The sequence below is a fragment of the Clinocottus analis genome, unplaced genomic scaffold (assembly GCF_023055335.1).
Source record: "Clinocottus analis isolate CAN_PGR_092001 unplaced genomic scaffold, fCliAna1.0.p SCAF_11, whole genome shotgun sequence".
NCBI classification, from domain to species: Eukaryota; Metazoa; Chordata; class Actinopteri; order Perciformes; family Cottidae; genus Clinocottus; species Clinocottus analis.
In genome coordinates, this window is record NW_027175832.1 from 20,107,821 (window position 1) to 20,125,320 (window position 17,500).

Sequence of the window (17,500 nt, forward strand, 5' to 3'; positions counted from 1 at the left end):
TCCTCTCTCTCTGAGCTCGTCCTTCACTTCAGAGTTTTTATAAAACGTCCTCGCTGACAAACGCCTCATTCCTTCACCGGTGTCACACTCAAATGGCTCCCCACTTTAAAGAAAAGCCATGACATGTGCACACACTTAGCCTCCTGCTTCCGTTACACTCGTCGAGGACACGTGCACACTTCAAATGTCTCCCCATTCACACACACACACACACACACACACATACCTGTTTTCCGGCTTTTTTTTACCCAAATGTGGGGACCATCACTTCCTGTGGTTCTACAACTCTGTAAAGAAATTAGACACATAAAAAAAACGCATATCATTAATATCACTTCAATTTATCAAAATCCAAAACTTTTTTCTTGCGTTATTTTTTTGTACAAATTTCATTGTACGAGTCAAGGACACGTGCACACTTCAAATGTCTCCCCCTTCAGGCTCGGCAGCGTCAGGTGGGGGATCTTTAAATGACACACCTGAGCTCTGAAAGAGGCGGAAGGTGTTTCCAGAGCTTTCAGTCACCTGGTCGTCTGTTTTTTCCTCGACTTTATTCGAGGTGTGTGCAGTTTCCTCTCGACCACAGCGGGTCCAGTGTTCTCTCTGAGTGAAGCACTTGTCCTTTCACCATTACCTTGTTCAGCGGAGTATGAAAAGGGTAATTTGTCTGCCTTGTTATTTAAAAAGTGGTGTGTGTGTGTGTGTGTGTGTGTGTGTGTGTGTGTGTGTGTGTGTGAAATCTGCGGCGAGCTTACAGTAACGTTGAACAGACAAATTTTAACGGCGCGCCTTTTGTTCCTCGTGTTTCGCCTGCCAAGTGTGAAGTAGGACGAATGGACGCTTCTCAAGATATGCAAGTGACACACACACACACACACACACACACACACACACACACACACACACACGCAGTTAGTGAGATGAGTTCTGCAGATGTGAACGCAGAGCGAGCAATAAATCTCCGGCGCTCGCCCTCAGTAACCTGCGTGTTACCTGTTGACTGAAGCGAGCTGACGAGTGATCTATGAGCGCGAGCGGCAACGAGAGCGACACCAACCCAGTGACCTTCTCACACACACACACACACACACACACACACACACACACACACACACACACACACATAAATGAAGCCGCTGTTTTGCGCTCTTCAACCCTCTCCTCAGTTTTTCATGGCCCATTGGGGGAAAAACCCCATGAGGGTTTACATCATCTCTCACTCACACACACACACACACAAACACACACAAACACACACACACACACACGCACACACTCTAACGTCATGCGTTTGTATTTTAACAGCTCCCCCGGGCGCCACTTCATCACTCAACGCTTCCTCTGACATATTTTCTGATCACTTCTTCTCGCAATTTAAAAAAAAAATAAAAAATGCCCACAAGAGAAAGTCTGTTGTGCTTCTTCATAATGATTCGGTTCAAAGGTTTTCGGAGCTAAAAGAAGTGAATAAAAACACCCGATGTACTTTGTTACCTCTCTCCAAAGTGCACAGGACTTAGCGGGGAGGTTGCTGGAGGGTGAACGCTGCCTCTCAGGTGCATTTGCAGCCGTCAGACAGCAGAGATGCAACCGGCAGGACCGGAGTGCCGTGAGCACAAAGTGAATCCAGAAGTGTGTGTCGAAGTGTGTGTGTGTTAATGGTTGAGGGGAAACTGTGGGTTTTGACTTTGGGAGCCATTTTTTTTCGGCGTTTATTTGGCGTGCTTGTTGAACAGCAGCAGCAGACTGTTTGGTCTTCCAAAGAGGTGCACAGTGGCAGAATTATTGCATATTGCCTACGACAGCGATAACGACGCGCCGCATATTGGGATTATACTGCCGTGTGAAGTCTTGGCACCCGGCCTATTAAATATGCATGAATGTTTGAAATGAATTTTGGAGGATTTTTTTCTCCCCCCCCCCCCCCCTCTCTCACCGCTCCAACCCCTCCCTCCTCTTCATTGTCAAACTATATAATCATATTCCTGTCTATTAAAATTCGGATGAATAATTTAAATGTATGACAGCAGCCGGGGCTCTGAAAAGAGACGGTTTCTGTTCAGCAGCTGGCAGACAAGGTTGCTTTTGATGAGCGACGCATGCTAAATTGACATTGTTGTGGTGCGCAGAGAAGAAGAAGAAGAAGAAAAAACAATAAAAGAAAAAAAAATCCGCCTGAAAATTCCCCCCCTCTGTGAAAATTTGACGACTTCAAAAGCACGACAAGGAAAACATGTCGGCGGGTATGAAATATGCAGCAAGGTCACGGCGAGGCTGCAGCAGGTGGAAGACAAACACCTGTCAGTCTGAGGCCGACGGTTTGATTCCGGGCAACGACTTCATCGGCGTGACAGTTGTTCAGAAACGGAGTCGCGACGCCGGCTACGTTTTAACAAACGGGAAGAAGAAACTTTCCCCGATGTTCAAAAACCAAAAGGAAGTTTTCACGGAGACATCGGTGTTCGTCCTAAAAGAAATGAAGGAAAAAATAAAGTGTAAATGTAAAGAAGCGAAGAATGTAACGCAGACTGAACGTAAAGGAAAACCCTGAAGAAACTTGTCAAATTATAATAGATGTGAGTTTACTTCTTTTTTTAAAAATGACATAATTTCAGTCCTCAAAGTGTCTCATGTTACGTACAAGTCATGGAGGACGTTAAAGGGACAGTTCACCCCATAATCCAGATGTTTCTCCTCACCTGTGGAGCTTTTATAATGTAATATGTAATATGTAATAGGACGAGATGTCATTTTATTTAAAAAAAAACATGCTTAAAAAACTCGACAGGAAGTTCTTTATCCAGAAAACGAACGTATCTGATACTGAAGATGAGACGCGTGAGATGTGTTAGTTCAATAAAACCATTGAAGGTGCTTAGAAACCAAAAGAAAAGCTGCACAATGTGATGCTCACGATGTTTTTTTCTTTATAAACAATTACACATCGTGTTTCTTTCATCGTTGCTGTAAAAAACAATCACCAGCGGATCTGAAAAGACATTTGTTTGAAAGAGCAGCAACAAAAAGAAAAGACAACGGCTTCATTTAAAGATTTAAGCTCATTAATATGCCACGGAGTGAATATTTAGTTGAACTAGCAGATAAAATAAAGGTGGGATGCACGAGATGGATGACTTTCCAGACTTTCCCTCGCTGATGCAGAAGATATGTAGGAACTCCTCGTGTAGGAACACACTGAATCTTATACACACAGATATGGGGAATGAGACGGACTGGATGTGCACACAGAGATGTGGAGATAGACTGTGTGTGTGTGTGTGTGTGTGTGTGTGTGTGTGTGTGTGTGTGTGTGTGTGTGTGTGAGGAGCCGGGAGAGCGCGAGCATGAAAGCAAATGCAGAAATTGGAGATATAGCTGTGGGTGGAGGGCAAACTAACTTTGAACATTCATTGCAGTGAAGTTAGTCTCCGTCCTCTCTGGAGGTCACAGCCGAGGCTGCTGGGAAGCCTCCTCAAACAGGGAGAGAGAAGAAGAAGAAGAAGAAAAAACACTCCGGCATATTGAACTCGCAGAGCACGATATGAGCCTTCACTTATTCCCCAGACTTCAGAGAAAATGTCCTTTATACCCTTTTCCACCGAAATGTGCGCGGATTAAACATGCGGAGAAAAAAACAGCTAAATAATAGACAATAGTCTCTTTTACCATCATTAGTAGACGCGTATGCCTTTCACAGGGGAGACTCCTCTGGTTGTATAGAAGTCTATGCTGCATGTGTTAAAGCTGCATTCTCTCTCCTGACCACCAGGGGGCGACTCCTCTGGTTGTATAGAAGTCTATGCTTCATGTGTTAAAGCTGCATTCTCTCTCCTGACCACCAGGGGCGACTCCTCTGGTTGTATAGAAGTCTATGCTTCATGTGTTAAAGCTGCATTCTCTCTCCTGACCACCAGGGGGCGACTCCTCTGGTTGTATAGAAGTCTATGCTTCATGTGTTAAAGCTGCATTCTCTCTCCTGACCACCAGGGGGCGACTCCTCTGGTTGTATAGAAGTCTACTTCATGTGTTAAAGCTGCATTCTCTCTCCTGACCACCAGGGGGAGACTCCTCTGGTTGTATAGAAGTCTATGCTGCATGTGTTAAAGCTGCATTCTCTCTCCTGACCACCAGGGGGCGACTCCTCTGGTTGTATAGAAGTCTATGCTTCATGTGTTAAAGCTGCATCCTCTCTCCTGACCACCAGGGGGCGACTCCTCTGGTTGTATAGAAGTCCATGCTTCATGTGTTGATGCTGCATTCTCTCTCCTGACCACCAGGGGGCGACTCCTCTGGTTGTATAGAAGTCTATGCTGCATGTGTTAAAGCTGCATTCTCTCTCCTGACCACCAGGGGGCGACTCCTCTGGTTGTATAGAAGTCTATGCTTCATGTGTTAAAGCTGCATTCTCTCGCCTCTTTGTACTCATTTTTGTCGTAATTGTCTACAAGTCTTTGTGTCTGTGGAGTGACGGCAGCGTTGCATGCGTTTCAGACCGGCTTCACCTCACGCAGCAACACATTCGGCCCTCGCTGCTCCTCTGGAGCCGCCGCTCAATAAATTGGCAACAAATGCAAAAACCTGCGAGATCAAACGGAATATCAGCCTCTAATTCCACTTCAGATCAGAGAGAGAGATCTCCAAATTAAGTTTTTTTTTCTTGAAATAAACGCTGTTTTGCCATCGCATTTCACTTATTTTCTGCTCCAGCGCCCTAATTGGCCCCAGAGGTGAGGAGCAGAGTGGATGGGAAGGAGGCAGCGCAGACCCGGGGCCAGCTATCCATCCAAGATGTGCACTGATAAAAAAAACTTTTTAAAAAATGGGTCTGCACAGAAATTGACATTTCTGTGCAAAGAAAAACAAATAAAAAAAGCGAGGACGTGTCGGATGCTCAAGTGGCTCGAGCACAGAGCCCTGTGGGACGCACACTCGGACAGCAACTCCTTATTTGACATCGTGTTAATTAGACTCTGCGTCACAGATCTTCACACCGTTTGTCTCAAAATGGGTCCGGGGCACAGAGTTTGACCTCTTGTTGCACATGCAGAATGTTTCATCCTGTCTAAAGCAGTTTGCATCGTCGCTGTTTCAATTAGGGTTTTAAATCTTTTACAAAAAGCAAGCAACGGCACTAATTACTGTCATCTTATAGCTTCACACTTCAGCACACGTTCATTCCAACACACATTTACTAAATAAATCCCTTTTTTCTTTGCTGCTACATTTTGTTCAATATCTCAATTTCATTCACTGAAATACAAGATTTAATAAACAAACATCGCCCACCCGGCTCCCCTCGAGGCGTTGTACGGCTGATTTGAGGGAGAATGCACGCTGGACCGGCTTAAAGTAAACAGCCTGTGATCATTTGTTTGATCAAATACCCACCCTTTGTTTGGCCTTTGTGAGGCAGCGATAAAGGCCGGGAGCGGACGTTGTGCGACAAACCTCCGGCACTGATAGCGCTGACCGGTTCGAGCCTGAACGCCACCTCCACGTCGTAGTCCTGTGCAACCGAACGACAGACCGTTTAATTATTTCAATAACAGAGAGCGGCAACCTATTAGCGATACTTATCCCCTTTTCCACCGCATGTTTACGGCGCTTTTTTAAAAGGCGTTGCACGTTTACTGGTTGGCTGTTCTGTGTTTGTCTAATACTTTCAGTTTTGGGCCGAATACCTGCAAAATGGAGGACATTCCAGTCTCTTAGTAGATGTTAGCACGCTATGTTAGAACATTATGTTAGCAAGCTACGTTAGAGCTATGTTAGAATGCTATGTTAGCAAGCTATGTTAGAGCTGGATTAGAACATTATGTTAGCAAGCTATGTTAGAGCTATGTTAGAATGCTATGTTAGCAAGTTGTGTTAGCAAGCTATGTTAGAGCTATGTTAGAACACTATGTTAGCACGCTATGTTAGAGCTATATTAGAACGCTATGTTAGCAAGCTTTGTTAGAGCTAGGTTAGAACGCTATGTTAGCAAGCTATGTTAGAACACTGTTAGCATGCTATGTTAGCACGTGGACACGCTGAACTAACACGGTGCATGTCATACCCGCTGAAGATCGGCATGTTAGCGCTGTCATTGTGAGCTGCTAACGGGGTTGCAGACTCTTATCTGTTTTAGCTAACAAAAAAAACGTGTTTTTAGCTAACGAAAACAAATATTCTAATTCTCAAAGTGATTCTACACTGATGACAACACAGTCATGAGTATTTTTTATTCCATTTCAGCCAACAAAACGCTCCTAAATCCTACAAACCGGCCCGTTTAGGGCCAGTGTTTTGTGAACTTAAGAGGCCGAGCGTTACCTTGAAAAAAAAACGCCCCGGATGACGGACGCCGCCTCGGTGCTTTACAGAGTGCAAAGCGCAGAGGAAACCTCCACACTCAGCAAGCTGTCGCTGGATAACAGAGCTGTAAAACACAGAGGAGAGGAGGAGGAGGAGGAGCGTGAAGAAGCCGGGGTTTTGTTCTCCATCTGACACTGACGGACCGCTTTCTGGACCGGCCGGACCTCTGTGGAAATGCTGGAGGAAAGAAGACAACACCAACACACACTCTCCCCTCTGACAGCCACACACTGTGAGAGCAGAGGAAACACGTGTTGGACATTTTGCATTTGAGGGGTTTGTTGTGTTCGCGTGCCGTGTTACGCGGCCTTGTTCCTAGCTTGACCGCCGTGTTATTTATTGCATTATTTAAATCAGGGCTTTGAGAGCGGCGCGGAGGCGAACGTAATCCTCCAGTTGACCTCAAAGTCACCGTGAAATGAAAAATAACTTTTTTTACAAAGTTGTTTGCACATCACAATGTCACACTATGTTTACGTTCTTTCTTTCTTTTTTGAAATCCCCATAAAAATAAAAAAGAGAAATGTTTTCTCCCTCCCGGCGAACAGCAGGGAGCTGATGAGCCGGCGCTTTTTTTGTGTCGAATGTGTTGGACATAAAAACTCCCAGGCGAATGAAAAAGCTCTTTTTTTTTTTATTATTTGTGTGAGATCTCCTTTGATGGATCTCGCCTCGCATTTGCGTCCCGATGCGACGGGAGCGCATCAAATTAACGAGGCGAGATGCACGGCGCCCAGAAATGCCTCCTCGCCTCCTGTAGATTGGAGGCATGTCGGTGCTGCACCTGAGAAAACAGCTTCGTGTGAAGAAACGAGAGAAAAGCAGCGAAACCCACCGCTTCAATCCCACCGAAGGAAGTCTGGAAGATTCCACTAAAATCTCACTTTTTACTTTTCGTGCAAAAAGGTTTTTTGGGGTGTATTTCGATGCATATGATTGTGTGCTTCACCCCACGCTTTGTGTGATCAAGGTCTTCTCCTGGTGAAGAACTCGCCGGCTACCGATGTTGGAGGTCGACGCTCTCGCTCTGTCAAAAAAAAAAAAACGAACTCGATGCCTCCTCGCCAAGGCTTTCTATTCATGCAGCTGGAAAATATCCAGAAGCTGTCAGTGCAAACACAAGGGACGACCGTGGGAGGGTTCAAGAGATAGATATATATTTTTAAATTTAAAAAGGTTCTCCACGGTCGGTCTGAAAGGACTGTGTCAAACCTTTTTAAAACCTTTCTGTGATTATTCTTTTTTTTTTTGTCGTCACATGATTTCTACTGAAACAGCGAAGGAAGACCAGAAGGATGCTCCTCCTGCAGAGGACTGCCTTCTGCGAAGAAGGAGAAGAAGAAGAAGAAGAAGAAGAGAGGACGACAAGAAGAAGAAGAGGAGCGTAGAGAGGATGTAATTTGCGACGTCATGGCAATTATAAAAGCTGCTTATAGGAACACTGACAGTATTAATGCAAAATGAAATAAATATATAGGTTTGCACTTTATGAAAGAAAATAACAATAAAAGTTGTGAAGTTACACTTTCATGACGTGGAACATTTAATAAAACGTGAGTGTCACCTGATAAAAAGTTGATCACCAAACGACTTTAGAGACTCGCTCACTTGGCTCAACGTGATGTGACAGCGCCATCCGCTGGACGGGAGACGTCATTACAACGCAATGGAAAAAGAGGAAGATGAAACTAGATATTTATTTAGATGACTTCAAAAACTCCAACAAAAAGCATGTCGGGAAAAAAAAGAAGGACGGAAGTTTAAAAAGGGGTGCTCATTCACATATTTTTATATATTATATAATTATTATTTAATAATAATTATATAATATAATATATATAATATAAATTAGTATAATTATATATATTATAATTATATACATATATTATTATAATTATATATATATATAAATATATACATATATATTATTATAATTATATATATATTTAATGTATATATAAAGTATATATGTTAATTATATTTTAAGTGAATAATGTCGCAAAAAGTCATAGCATGTCAGGAAAAAAAGAAAAGTTGTAATTTACGATGTAGAAACAAAACATTCTGTATCAAAAAGAAATCAGTGTATGTAAAAAAATAAAAAATCCCCCAAAAAGTGAATAATGACACAAAAAGTCATGGTATGTTGAAAAAAGTAAGAAGTTGGAGCATAGGATGGAGGAAAGAAATCCCCAAAACTTCACGGTATAAATGTCAAAAGAAGTCAGTGTGTGTAAAAACAACAACTACACAACAAAAACAAACAAAGAGCCGACTCAAGTTTAGTTTTTCCAAATATAATACTGTAACGCAAACATCACGTTTTCCTTAATTATGTACACAACATAATGCATTTCAAAAAAAGAGAAGTTTGAACCTACATGATACACTATAGCTGATGACCTTTGTTTATTTATAAGTATATAAAGACAATACTTCCATCATTTCACGATCCACGACGGATCTTTTTTAATGGTCTCGTTCTCTGGACCCAAAATGGCGACGCCGCACGTCCTCTGACCGGCACCGAGGTACCTGCAGGGCAACAAGTAGAGATGAAAAACACCTCAACTCTCGTCTCATGTCGGCTCCCAATCACACCTCACGTTTAATAATATATATATTTTTAAAACGCGCTACCTTCTGGCTGCGTCCAGCAGGCTTTTGTGAGAGACGGCGAAGAGCCTCTCGCGGTGCTCCTGCAGCGCCTCGTCGGTGACGCCGCTGAGGAAGCGACCGAGTCCTGCAGCGCATCAAGCAGCGATTACAAAAAAGACGACAAAAAAGACGACAAAAAAAGACAAAAGCGCACACGAGTGAAGTCTGCAAAGTCTCTTAAATCATCTTTTCTATTTTTCTCTTGATCCCAAACTTGCAAAGGGCGTTTCTTCCAACTAAAGTGACGTATTTGAACCAACAAGGACTCTTAACTTGTGATGATATGAAAGAGAAGACTCGTAAACAAGAAAGGAGAGCTGACATTGTGGGAGGAGCCTCACCTTTTCTCGCGGGGGCGACGGGCGAGTCGACGGCCGAGAACACCGACAGTTTGGCCTCGTCGATGTCCTGCTGGGTGAACCGGCCCGACTTGACCCAGTCCACGCCCCGACGGAACGCAGACAAGGTCTGCACCGAGTTCGGGTCCCTGAGGGGACGAGACGCTCCTGTTCACTCACGGACCGCTTACTCACGTGACCGATGTTAGAATGCCAGAAACCCAAATATATTCATCTTTCAAATATATAAAGGTTAGAAAAAGAAAGCAAAAGGAAGCTGGAATAAAATATATATATATATATATAAATAAATTAAATAAATATATACATATATATATATATATAAATTAAATAAATATATATATTTTTATATATAAATAAAATATATATATATATATATATATAAATAATAAAAAAAATATATATATATCAATAAATATATAAATATATATATTATTTATTATTATTATTTATTAGGAATAACTACTTGAGATGTTCCTCAATGACAATCATAAAATATGAGCACTCCAAAAATTCACCCAAAAAATTATAAATAACAAAATAAAACCATATAAAATACGACCAAAAAAAAAACAACTAAATATTAAATGATTAGTTGTTCAAAATCAGAAGCTCATCCTCAAACTCCTTAATGTCAGCGCTGCCGCTGCCTACCTGTACGAGTAAAAGGTGAAAAGGCCGCCTCCCATCCTGGCCCCGCCCCCGTAGGCTCCGCCCTTCTCCCGGATCTCCCCGTGGAGAAACTTTGCAGTCATCATCCTCGCCAAGATGCCCAAACTGAGGAAGAGGAGGCAAAAATAAACGAAGACGTCGGACTGAGGACGTGCTCACAGACACACACACTACAAAGTGTGTGTGTCCGTGTGTGTGTGTGTCTGTGTGTTCTACCTGGCGTAGTCCTCGTGGGCGAACGGGACCGCGCGAACACTCTCGCTGACGAAGTTGACCGGGAAGGGAAGCTGGAAGAACGTCTTCATCTGACACGGCTGGAAATTCAGCTCCTGAGAAGAAAATTTAAAAAAAATCATAAAACAAGAGATGAACAGGTGTTGACGTAGAGTGGAGGTGAAGAGGTTCACATATAGTGGAGGTAAAGAGGTTCATGTATAGTGGAGGTAAAGAGGTTCATGTATAGTGGAGGTGAAGAGGTTCATGTGGAGGTGAAGAGGTTCATGTATAGTGGAGGTAAAGAGGTTCACGTATAGTGGAGGTAAAGAGGTTCATGTGGAGGTAAAGAGGTTCATGTATAGTGGAGGTAAAGAGGTTCACGTATAGTGGAGGTAAAGAGGTTCATGTGGAGGTAAAGAGGTTCATGTGGAGGTAAAGAGGTTCATGTAGAGTGGAGGTAAAGAGGTTCATGTAGAGTGGAGGTAAAGAGGTTCTTGTATAGTGGAGGTGAAGAGGTTCATGTATAGTGGAGGTGAAGAGGTTCATGTATAGTGGAGGTAAAGAGGTTCATGTAGAGTGGAGGTAAAGAGGTTCATGTATAGTGGAGGTAAAGAGGTTCATGTATAGTGGAGGTAAAGAGGTTCATGTATAGTGGAGGTAAAGAGGTTCATGTATAGTGGAGGTAAAGAGGTTCATGTATAGTGGAGGTAAAGAGGTTCATGTGGAGGTAAAGAGGTTCATGTGGAGGTAAAGAGGTTCATGTATAGTGGAGGTAAAGAGGTTCATGTGGAGGTAAAGAGGTTCATGTGGAGGTAAAGAGGTTCACGTATAGTGGAGGTAAAGAGGTTCATGTGGAGGTAAAGAGGTTCATGTGGAGGTAAAGAGGTTCATGTGGAGGTAAAGAGGTTCATGTATAGTGGAGGTAAAGAGGTTCATGTATAGTGGAGGTAAAGAGGTTCATGTGGAGGTGAAGAGGTTCATGTATAGTGGAGGTGAAGAGGTTCATGTGGAGGTAAAGAGGTTCATGTATAGTGGAGGTAAAGAGGTTCATGTATAGTGGAGGTAAAGGTGTGTGTCCTCCACTATTCCAGACAGAATACTTGATACAGCATAGTATAACGATATTTTGTGTGGTAATATTGTAGCGATACATAAAAGCCAAGTATTGATTATTCATTATATCATTTTAACGTAATACAAACGGTTCAGTTTGTCTGCTCGACAACTGAGATGAAGAGACTGAAAACATGAGGATCAAATCTGTTGACATTTTTCCTTTGGGGACAATTTGCGATTGAAAAAAAAGGTAATAAATCACAATACTCAATATATCGTGATAATATCGTATCGTTACCTTTATTTTGTCTCCTTTTCAATGCAACCTAAATCATATATTTCATATCTACAGGAGTGAACTTACAGAAATGAGCTTCCGACTCAGTCCGGAGGCGCCCGTGGGGTCAATCGGCCGCTTCAACGGAGGAAAACAAAAATATAGTTTCACTTGATGAACAATACGACACGTAATCTGCCTCGATTATTGTTCTTCCACAGTCTGACTCGTTAAATTCATTACAAGGCGGAGCACGCTGCTTTTCTTTAGCATTAGCTATTGGAAGGATAAATATTTGACACGATGGAGATGTAAGTTCTCACCTCGATGATGTTGCTTCTGACGGGTTTGCGTGTCTTTCTGTTCCCGGCGACGTCCTTCATGAAACTCTCCAACTGCGCCGACGCGTCGGACATTTTCTGCGGCGTCGCGTTGACGGCGCACCTGAGAGGACGAGAGACTTCAGATAAATGTTCCCCTGAACACCGGCTCCGAAGCGGCACGCGGCGCTCGAGGTACTTTGAAGTATTACTACGTCGGCAGGTGTACTTTGACCCACCTCATGTTGTCGGGGTTCAGCAGGTGTCTCTTGATCGTGGGCAACGTTCGGATGACTTTGTTCAGGTCGGGCATCTCGGCTATCTTCTTCATGAACTTCACCTGAGGTGCAAATAACAGTGAAATTGGACGTTTTTCCACGATCGCTCACGTTGTAAGTCGGCGTTCTGAAACCTCGCCGCCGCCTCCGTACCTGCTCCATCCCGTTGAAGGCCTCGTTGAGTTCTCCGGCAGGACTCAGGTGCCTCCCTGCGCGGATCATGGCGTACATGTGACCCGAGTCGGGGATGCCGTTGGCCAGCTCCTGCGCCGACATCATCACCAGCACCCGGAGGCGCTCCTCGTCGTCGAAGCGGGGGCTGCGGGAGGAAACAAGAAGAGGAGGAACAATCGTCTGGGTTCTGGAAAACGTTCCCCGTGTTGCAGAAGCAGGAGTCCACGACTGAACCCGGTAGAAGCTGCGGGTGGAGGACGCACCTGTTGAAGATGTCGCTCCACAGCTGGAACATGTGAGGGAGGTTCCTCTCCAGGCAGGACGAGTACAGCAGGACGCCCTGAAAACACAGAGACACCCGGACGCTCACGAGCTGATCTGTCTTCACGCCACACACTGGATATTATGGGCTTCCTCTCTGCGGCGTCGCTCCACCCACCTGCTCGTACATGTCCAGCTGGGTGGAGTCGGGCGTCACCAGCGGGGAGACCGACATGCCCCCCGTCCTCAGCTCCACCTGCTGGGACTGTTGCCTGTAGTCCAGAGCGCCACAGCCCATCCTGAACACACACAGAAAACCGCTTTGCATGTTGGGAAGAAACCGTCTGTCCGTCTCAATCTCACGTTGGATTAAAGCGCATGGATTATTGGGGACTAATGTACATTGTGACTTGATTATTCATCATCTGCGTTGATCACAGCTGGGTTTATTGTTCATAACTACACTGATCTCATCTTAAAAAGAAGGTAAAATGCCGACATGGAGGCGCGGCCCCGTCACAGACGTCCACTACGTCGGTCAATCGGAGGCTCAAACTCTTCCACTAATCCAGCGTCTCTCCTTCTATCCGCTGGAAGTCGTAACTTCACCATCACATGAATCGTTTCTGTCGTAAGCATTGAATGTGTTGGAACTATGTTGCTCATCTATCGTTCGTCTGTCCATCCTGATCGAGGGATCGATGCGAAGGTCAGAGGTCAGAGGATGTCGTATGTGTACAGATTGTAAAGCCCTCTGGGGCTAAATTTGTGATTTTGGGTGACAAAAGTCATTGAGTTTCATAAATAAATAAAAGGAACAAGCAAGTTTAACTGCATTAATTGAGCAAAGTGCTTCGTAAAAAGGCCAGGACCAAAAGGTCTGGCGGTCTGGTTCTGGTGCCGTGAGACCGGTTCCCTCACTTGGTGATGACGCTGCAGAAGAGCGGGACGTAGAGCCGGAGGTCCTCCGGCAGCGTGTTGAGGCTGCACGCCGCCCTGAAGTACACCAGCCCGTTGGTCGGCTGCTCGCAGAACTGGACCGGCACGCCGCCTGCGCAGACGACGACAAAACACACACACACACACACACGACGCTGCAATCACTGCGCCACTGGACTGGACCGGCTGTGGGCGGCGGGCTGCTGTACCTGCGGTGCCGTCCTGAACCGGCGTGAAGGGCATCGTGGGCTCGATGTCGGACACTTTGAGCGCCGGCAGACAGGAAGCGTCCTGCGTCTGACTCTGAGCCGCCAGCAGCGCCAGACCTGAACACAGTTTGATCAGGTCACAGTCCACGGAGCGGAAATCCAACAAACTGACGATGTAAATCGTTATACTTCATGTCTATTAGCCGTCCTTGTAGGATATTAACATGAGAGAAGCTCATTCCAGCCTTCAAGGACAAGAGGAAACAGGATCCTCCTCTTCGACAGGTCGTAAAGCTTCTTATGCGGGGCGTCCTACGTCTGAGGACACTTTCAATCAAATTTCCATGACTTCAAACCCTTTTTCCATGACTTCAAACCCAATTTCCATGACTTCAAACCCAATTTCCATGACTTCAAACCCAATTTCCATGACTTTTAAACCATTTTTATTTAAAAATGTCATGACTTCCAGGTTAGAGCATTAAATAATCTGTTGGAAGAGGCTCCGCCCCCCTCCAGGTGAAGGCCGTACCGTTCTCATAGATCTCCTTCCTGTCCGCGTCGGACAGAGCGGAGATCTTCTTCTGGAGCTTCTCCTCCTCGGCTTTGGCCTGCTTCTCCAAGTACGACTCGTCTGGACTCATGGACAGAGTCAGTCTGTGTGTGTTCTCCTGCAGACACACAGAGAGAGTGTGTGTGTGAGAGATAAGTGTGTGTGAGAGAGTGAGAGAGTGAGAGAGTGAGTCCCCGCCCTCCTTCACCTTGAAGTAGAGCTGAACTTTGTCCTGCAGGAAGCGAGGGTTTTCCTCCAGCGCTCGTCTGAACTTAGCCACGCTGTCGCTGAGCTGCAGCAGCTCCACGGGGTCGCCATCGTGGTTCCAGGATGACGCAATGTACTACACACACACACACACACACACACACACACAAGTTAGAAACACACACTGTAGGAAGTCAAGACCCAGCAGTGCATCGTCCTCTGACTTCCTGTTAGTTCTGTTTTCTCTGTTTCATTTACGAGCACATGATTTTATGTAAACATGGATTATGAAGAAGAAGGACGGCATCTACAATCATAGAAACAATCCAACAGGACGTCCACACAAACCAACATGGCGGCTGCGGCTGCGTTCCAGTGAGCTCACCGAGGCCAGGGACAAGCCGAAGTTGGTGGACTGGTGCTTCATCTGGATCTCAATCCTGTGCAGCAGCGCCTCGATCCTCTCCTGCTCGAAGCCCACCCTGGAGGAGGAATTCATACTTATCAGATCGCAAGTTGAAAGAAGTATTTTTGCACATGAGGTTGTGATTTTAAATGTCTGACGACTTCCTGCAGAAAGGGGGAGGAGCTACACAGATTGATGTTATTTACTAACATTGATTGTGCAACACTGGACTCACTCTATGATGTCATCGAGGGTCCTGCTGATGATCTGCTTCACCTTCCCCGCGTCCTCCTCCTTCATTCCCTGCAGCCCGATGCTGAACGACGCCTCCTTGGTGCTGCCGTCGTACCTGACGAGTTACCGAGAACGTCAAGAGCCCAGGCGCCGAACACGTGATGGGAAACATTCGTAAAGCTTCTTATGCGGGGCGTCCGACGTCTGAGGACACTTTCAACCAAATTTCCATGACTTTAAACCCTTTTTCCATGACTTTAAACCCAATTTCCATGACTTTCAACCCTTTTAATGACTTTAAACCCTTTTTCTATGACTTAACCAAATTTCCATGACTTTAAACCCAATTTCCATGACTTTAAACCCAATTTCCATGACTTTAAACCCAATTTCCATGACTTTAAACCCAATTTCTATGACTTTAAACCCAATTTCCATAACTTTTAACCTAATTTCCATGACTTTTAACCCATTTTAATTAAAAAATGTCATGACTTCCAGGTTTTCCATGACCGTATAGCGGAGAGATGCCGAGGCCACGAGCAAGAGGATATGGCCGATGCAATGCATTCTGGTCCATGTAGGCTGTACTTTCTCGGTCAACATAGAAACGACTACATTTACCATCAACACCGATTGGAAATCTACGTAAAAAACAAGACAAATCTTCCCTTAAAAGAGGATTTGTTTTTATCCGACAGAGGAACCGACGTCTCTCAGCTCACCCTACGACGGAGGAGAAGTCGCTTCCTATCTTGGGCTCGATGAGCGCCTTGTAGAACGGAGAGTTGGGCCCAGAGATCATCAGCGACGACAGCAGTCTGAGCGTGAATCCTTCAAAGGTGTCGGTGATGCTGCAAGAGAGAGAACAGAAGAGGAGGTCAGACGAGACTTTTGAAGCACCGGAGGGGAGAGAAACCGTTTGAGAAGCCGCCAACGACGATGACGACGCGAAGAACCAGAGGACGCCGCGGCATCTCATGGACGTGGTCTTACTCTCCCAGCAGGTAGCTCACACACAGCGTGTCCTGCCGGGCGGGGTCTGGAGCCAGAGCGTCGGGGGTGCAGGTCACGTGGTCTTCCCTCTGGAGGGGAGGAAGAACAACCATGAGACTCGCCGTGAGGCCACACCCACCTTCACGTGAACCTCTGGAGGCGCTGTGGACCTACCGGGCTGCTCCAGTGCGGCTGCGGCGGGACCTCGGTGTTCGGGTCGATGCGCTGGAACTTGCTCAGAGCTTCGGCTTCGATCTGCTGCAGGTGCTGCTCCAGAGGCAAATCTCCATACGTGAAGAACCTGAAGGGGAACGCATCAAAATGAAACATAAAAGCTGCACGAGTCATGTGCTGTCACGGCTTTTTGTTTTTTTTATCAGATGAGATAAAGCTTTATTAGTCTCTCAGTGGGGAGATTACAGGATTATAGCAGCAATTACCCGCAAGAGACACACGATAAAGACAAATCAAGTAACAATAAAACAGTAAAGAGGAAGAATACAGTAGCAATATTAAATTGAATATACAGACTGAATAAAAAAAAGTACATGAAGTACTTAAAAGTATTCATATTGCACCACATGAGTGTAATTAAAGTGTTAATCATATAATAAGCTCAATAAGCTGAGCCCTCATTAGGCCACAAAACAATTTAATTTATTACCTGGTGCAAAACTTTCATACACATTTTTACTCGCATTCCATCTGTATATTTAATATTCTTCTTACAGTTATGATTACTGTTCTGTTTGTTTATATTACTTGATCTTTATTTACTGTGAGCAGTGCTGCTGTAATCCTGTAATCTCCCCACTGCGGGACTAATAAAGGATTATTTTATCTTATTTTAAAGTGTCTTCTGCGAGCTCGGCTTATGATGCGGCCTGACAGCAGCGTGATGGAAGGACTTTCTGCTCCTCTACGAATAAACAGACGTTGGCGACACGTAACGAGCGACAAACGCCACAACTCTACACAAAGACGTCCCCGCGGCGCCGCACCTGGCGTTGCTGGGATGGTAGTGCGTGGCGTGGAACTGCCGGAGCTGCTCCCAGGTGAGGTCGGGGATGGCGAGGGGCTCGCCGCCCGACACCACGGCGTAGGTGTGGTCCGGGTACAGCTTGTTCTGCAGGTGCTGCGCGTACACGAGCTCGTTGTCCGACTGCAAGAACACACAGAACCTCACCTTTGGATTTTTGTGTGTTTGCGTTTGTCAGTTTAATCCAACCCTCCCTTTCTCACCAGTGTTTGTTCAAGCCGAAGTTCATCGACAGCACCAAATTGTAACTGTGTGTTGTGTGTTTTTGCAATAAATAAGACTGACTTAT

At 45.2% G+C, this 17,500-nt stretch overlaps 1 protein-coding gene across 1 annotated transcript in view; it reads right to left on the reverse strand.

Annotated features, from left to right (window-relative positions):
• Nucleotides 1-8,442: 8,442 nt before the first annotated feature.
• Nucleotides 8,443-17,500, reverse strand: part of pitrm1 (pitrilysin metallopeptidase 1) — a 12,341-nt gene continuing 3,283 nt past the window's right edge. The window contains exons 7-27 of the mRNA XM_068571563.1: nt 17,174-17,334; nt 16,347-16,473; nt 16,173-16,261; nt 15,902-16,030; nt 15,178-15,291; nt 14,922-15,018; nt 14,538-14,672; nt 14,309-14,447; nt 13,777-13,893; nt 13,550-13,679; nt 12,807-12,927; nt 12,631-12,707; nt 12,347-12,512; nt 12,155-12,255; nt 11,919-12,039; nt 11,683-11,733; nt 10,263-10,375; nt 10,029-10,151; nt 9,357-9,502; nt 8,998-9,100; nt 8,443-8,892 (exon numbers count right to left, since the gene is read on the reverse strand). Coding sequence (XP_068427664.1) covers nt 8,799-8,892; nt 8,998-9,100; nt 9,357-9,502; nt 10,029-10,151; nt 10,263-10,375; nt 11,683-11,733; nt 11,919-12,039; nt 12,155-12,255; nt 12,347-12,512; nt 12,631-12,707; nt 12,807-12,927; nt 13,550-13,679; nt 13,777-13,893; nt 14,309-14,447; nt 14,538-14,672; nt 14,922-15,018; nt 15,178-15,291; nt 15,902-16,030; nt 16,173-16,261; nt 16,347-16,473; nt 17,174-17,334 — 2,454 coding nt within the window. The 3' untranslated portion in view covers nt 8,443-8,798. The remainder of the gene's footprint in view (nt 8,893-8,997; nt 9,101-9,356; nt 9,503-10,028; nt 10,152-10,262; nt 10,376-11,682; nt 11,734-11,918; nt 12,040-12,154; nt 12,256-12,346; nt 12,513-12,630; nt 12,708-12,806; nt 12,928-13,549; nt 13,680-13,776; nt 13,894-14,308; nt 14,448-14,537; nt 14,673-14,921; nt 15,019-15,177; nt 15,292-15,901; nt 16,031-16,172; nt 16,262-16,346; nt 16,474-17,173; nt 17,335-17,500) is intronic.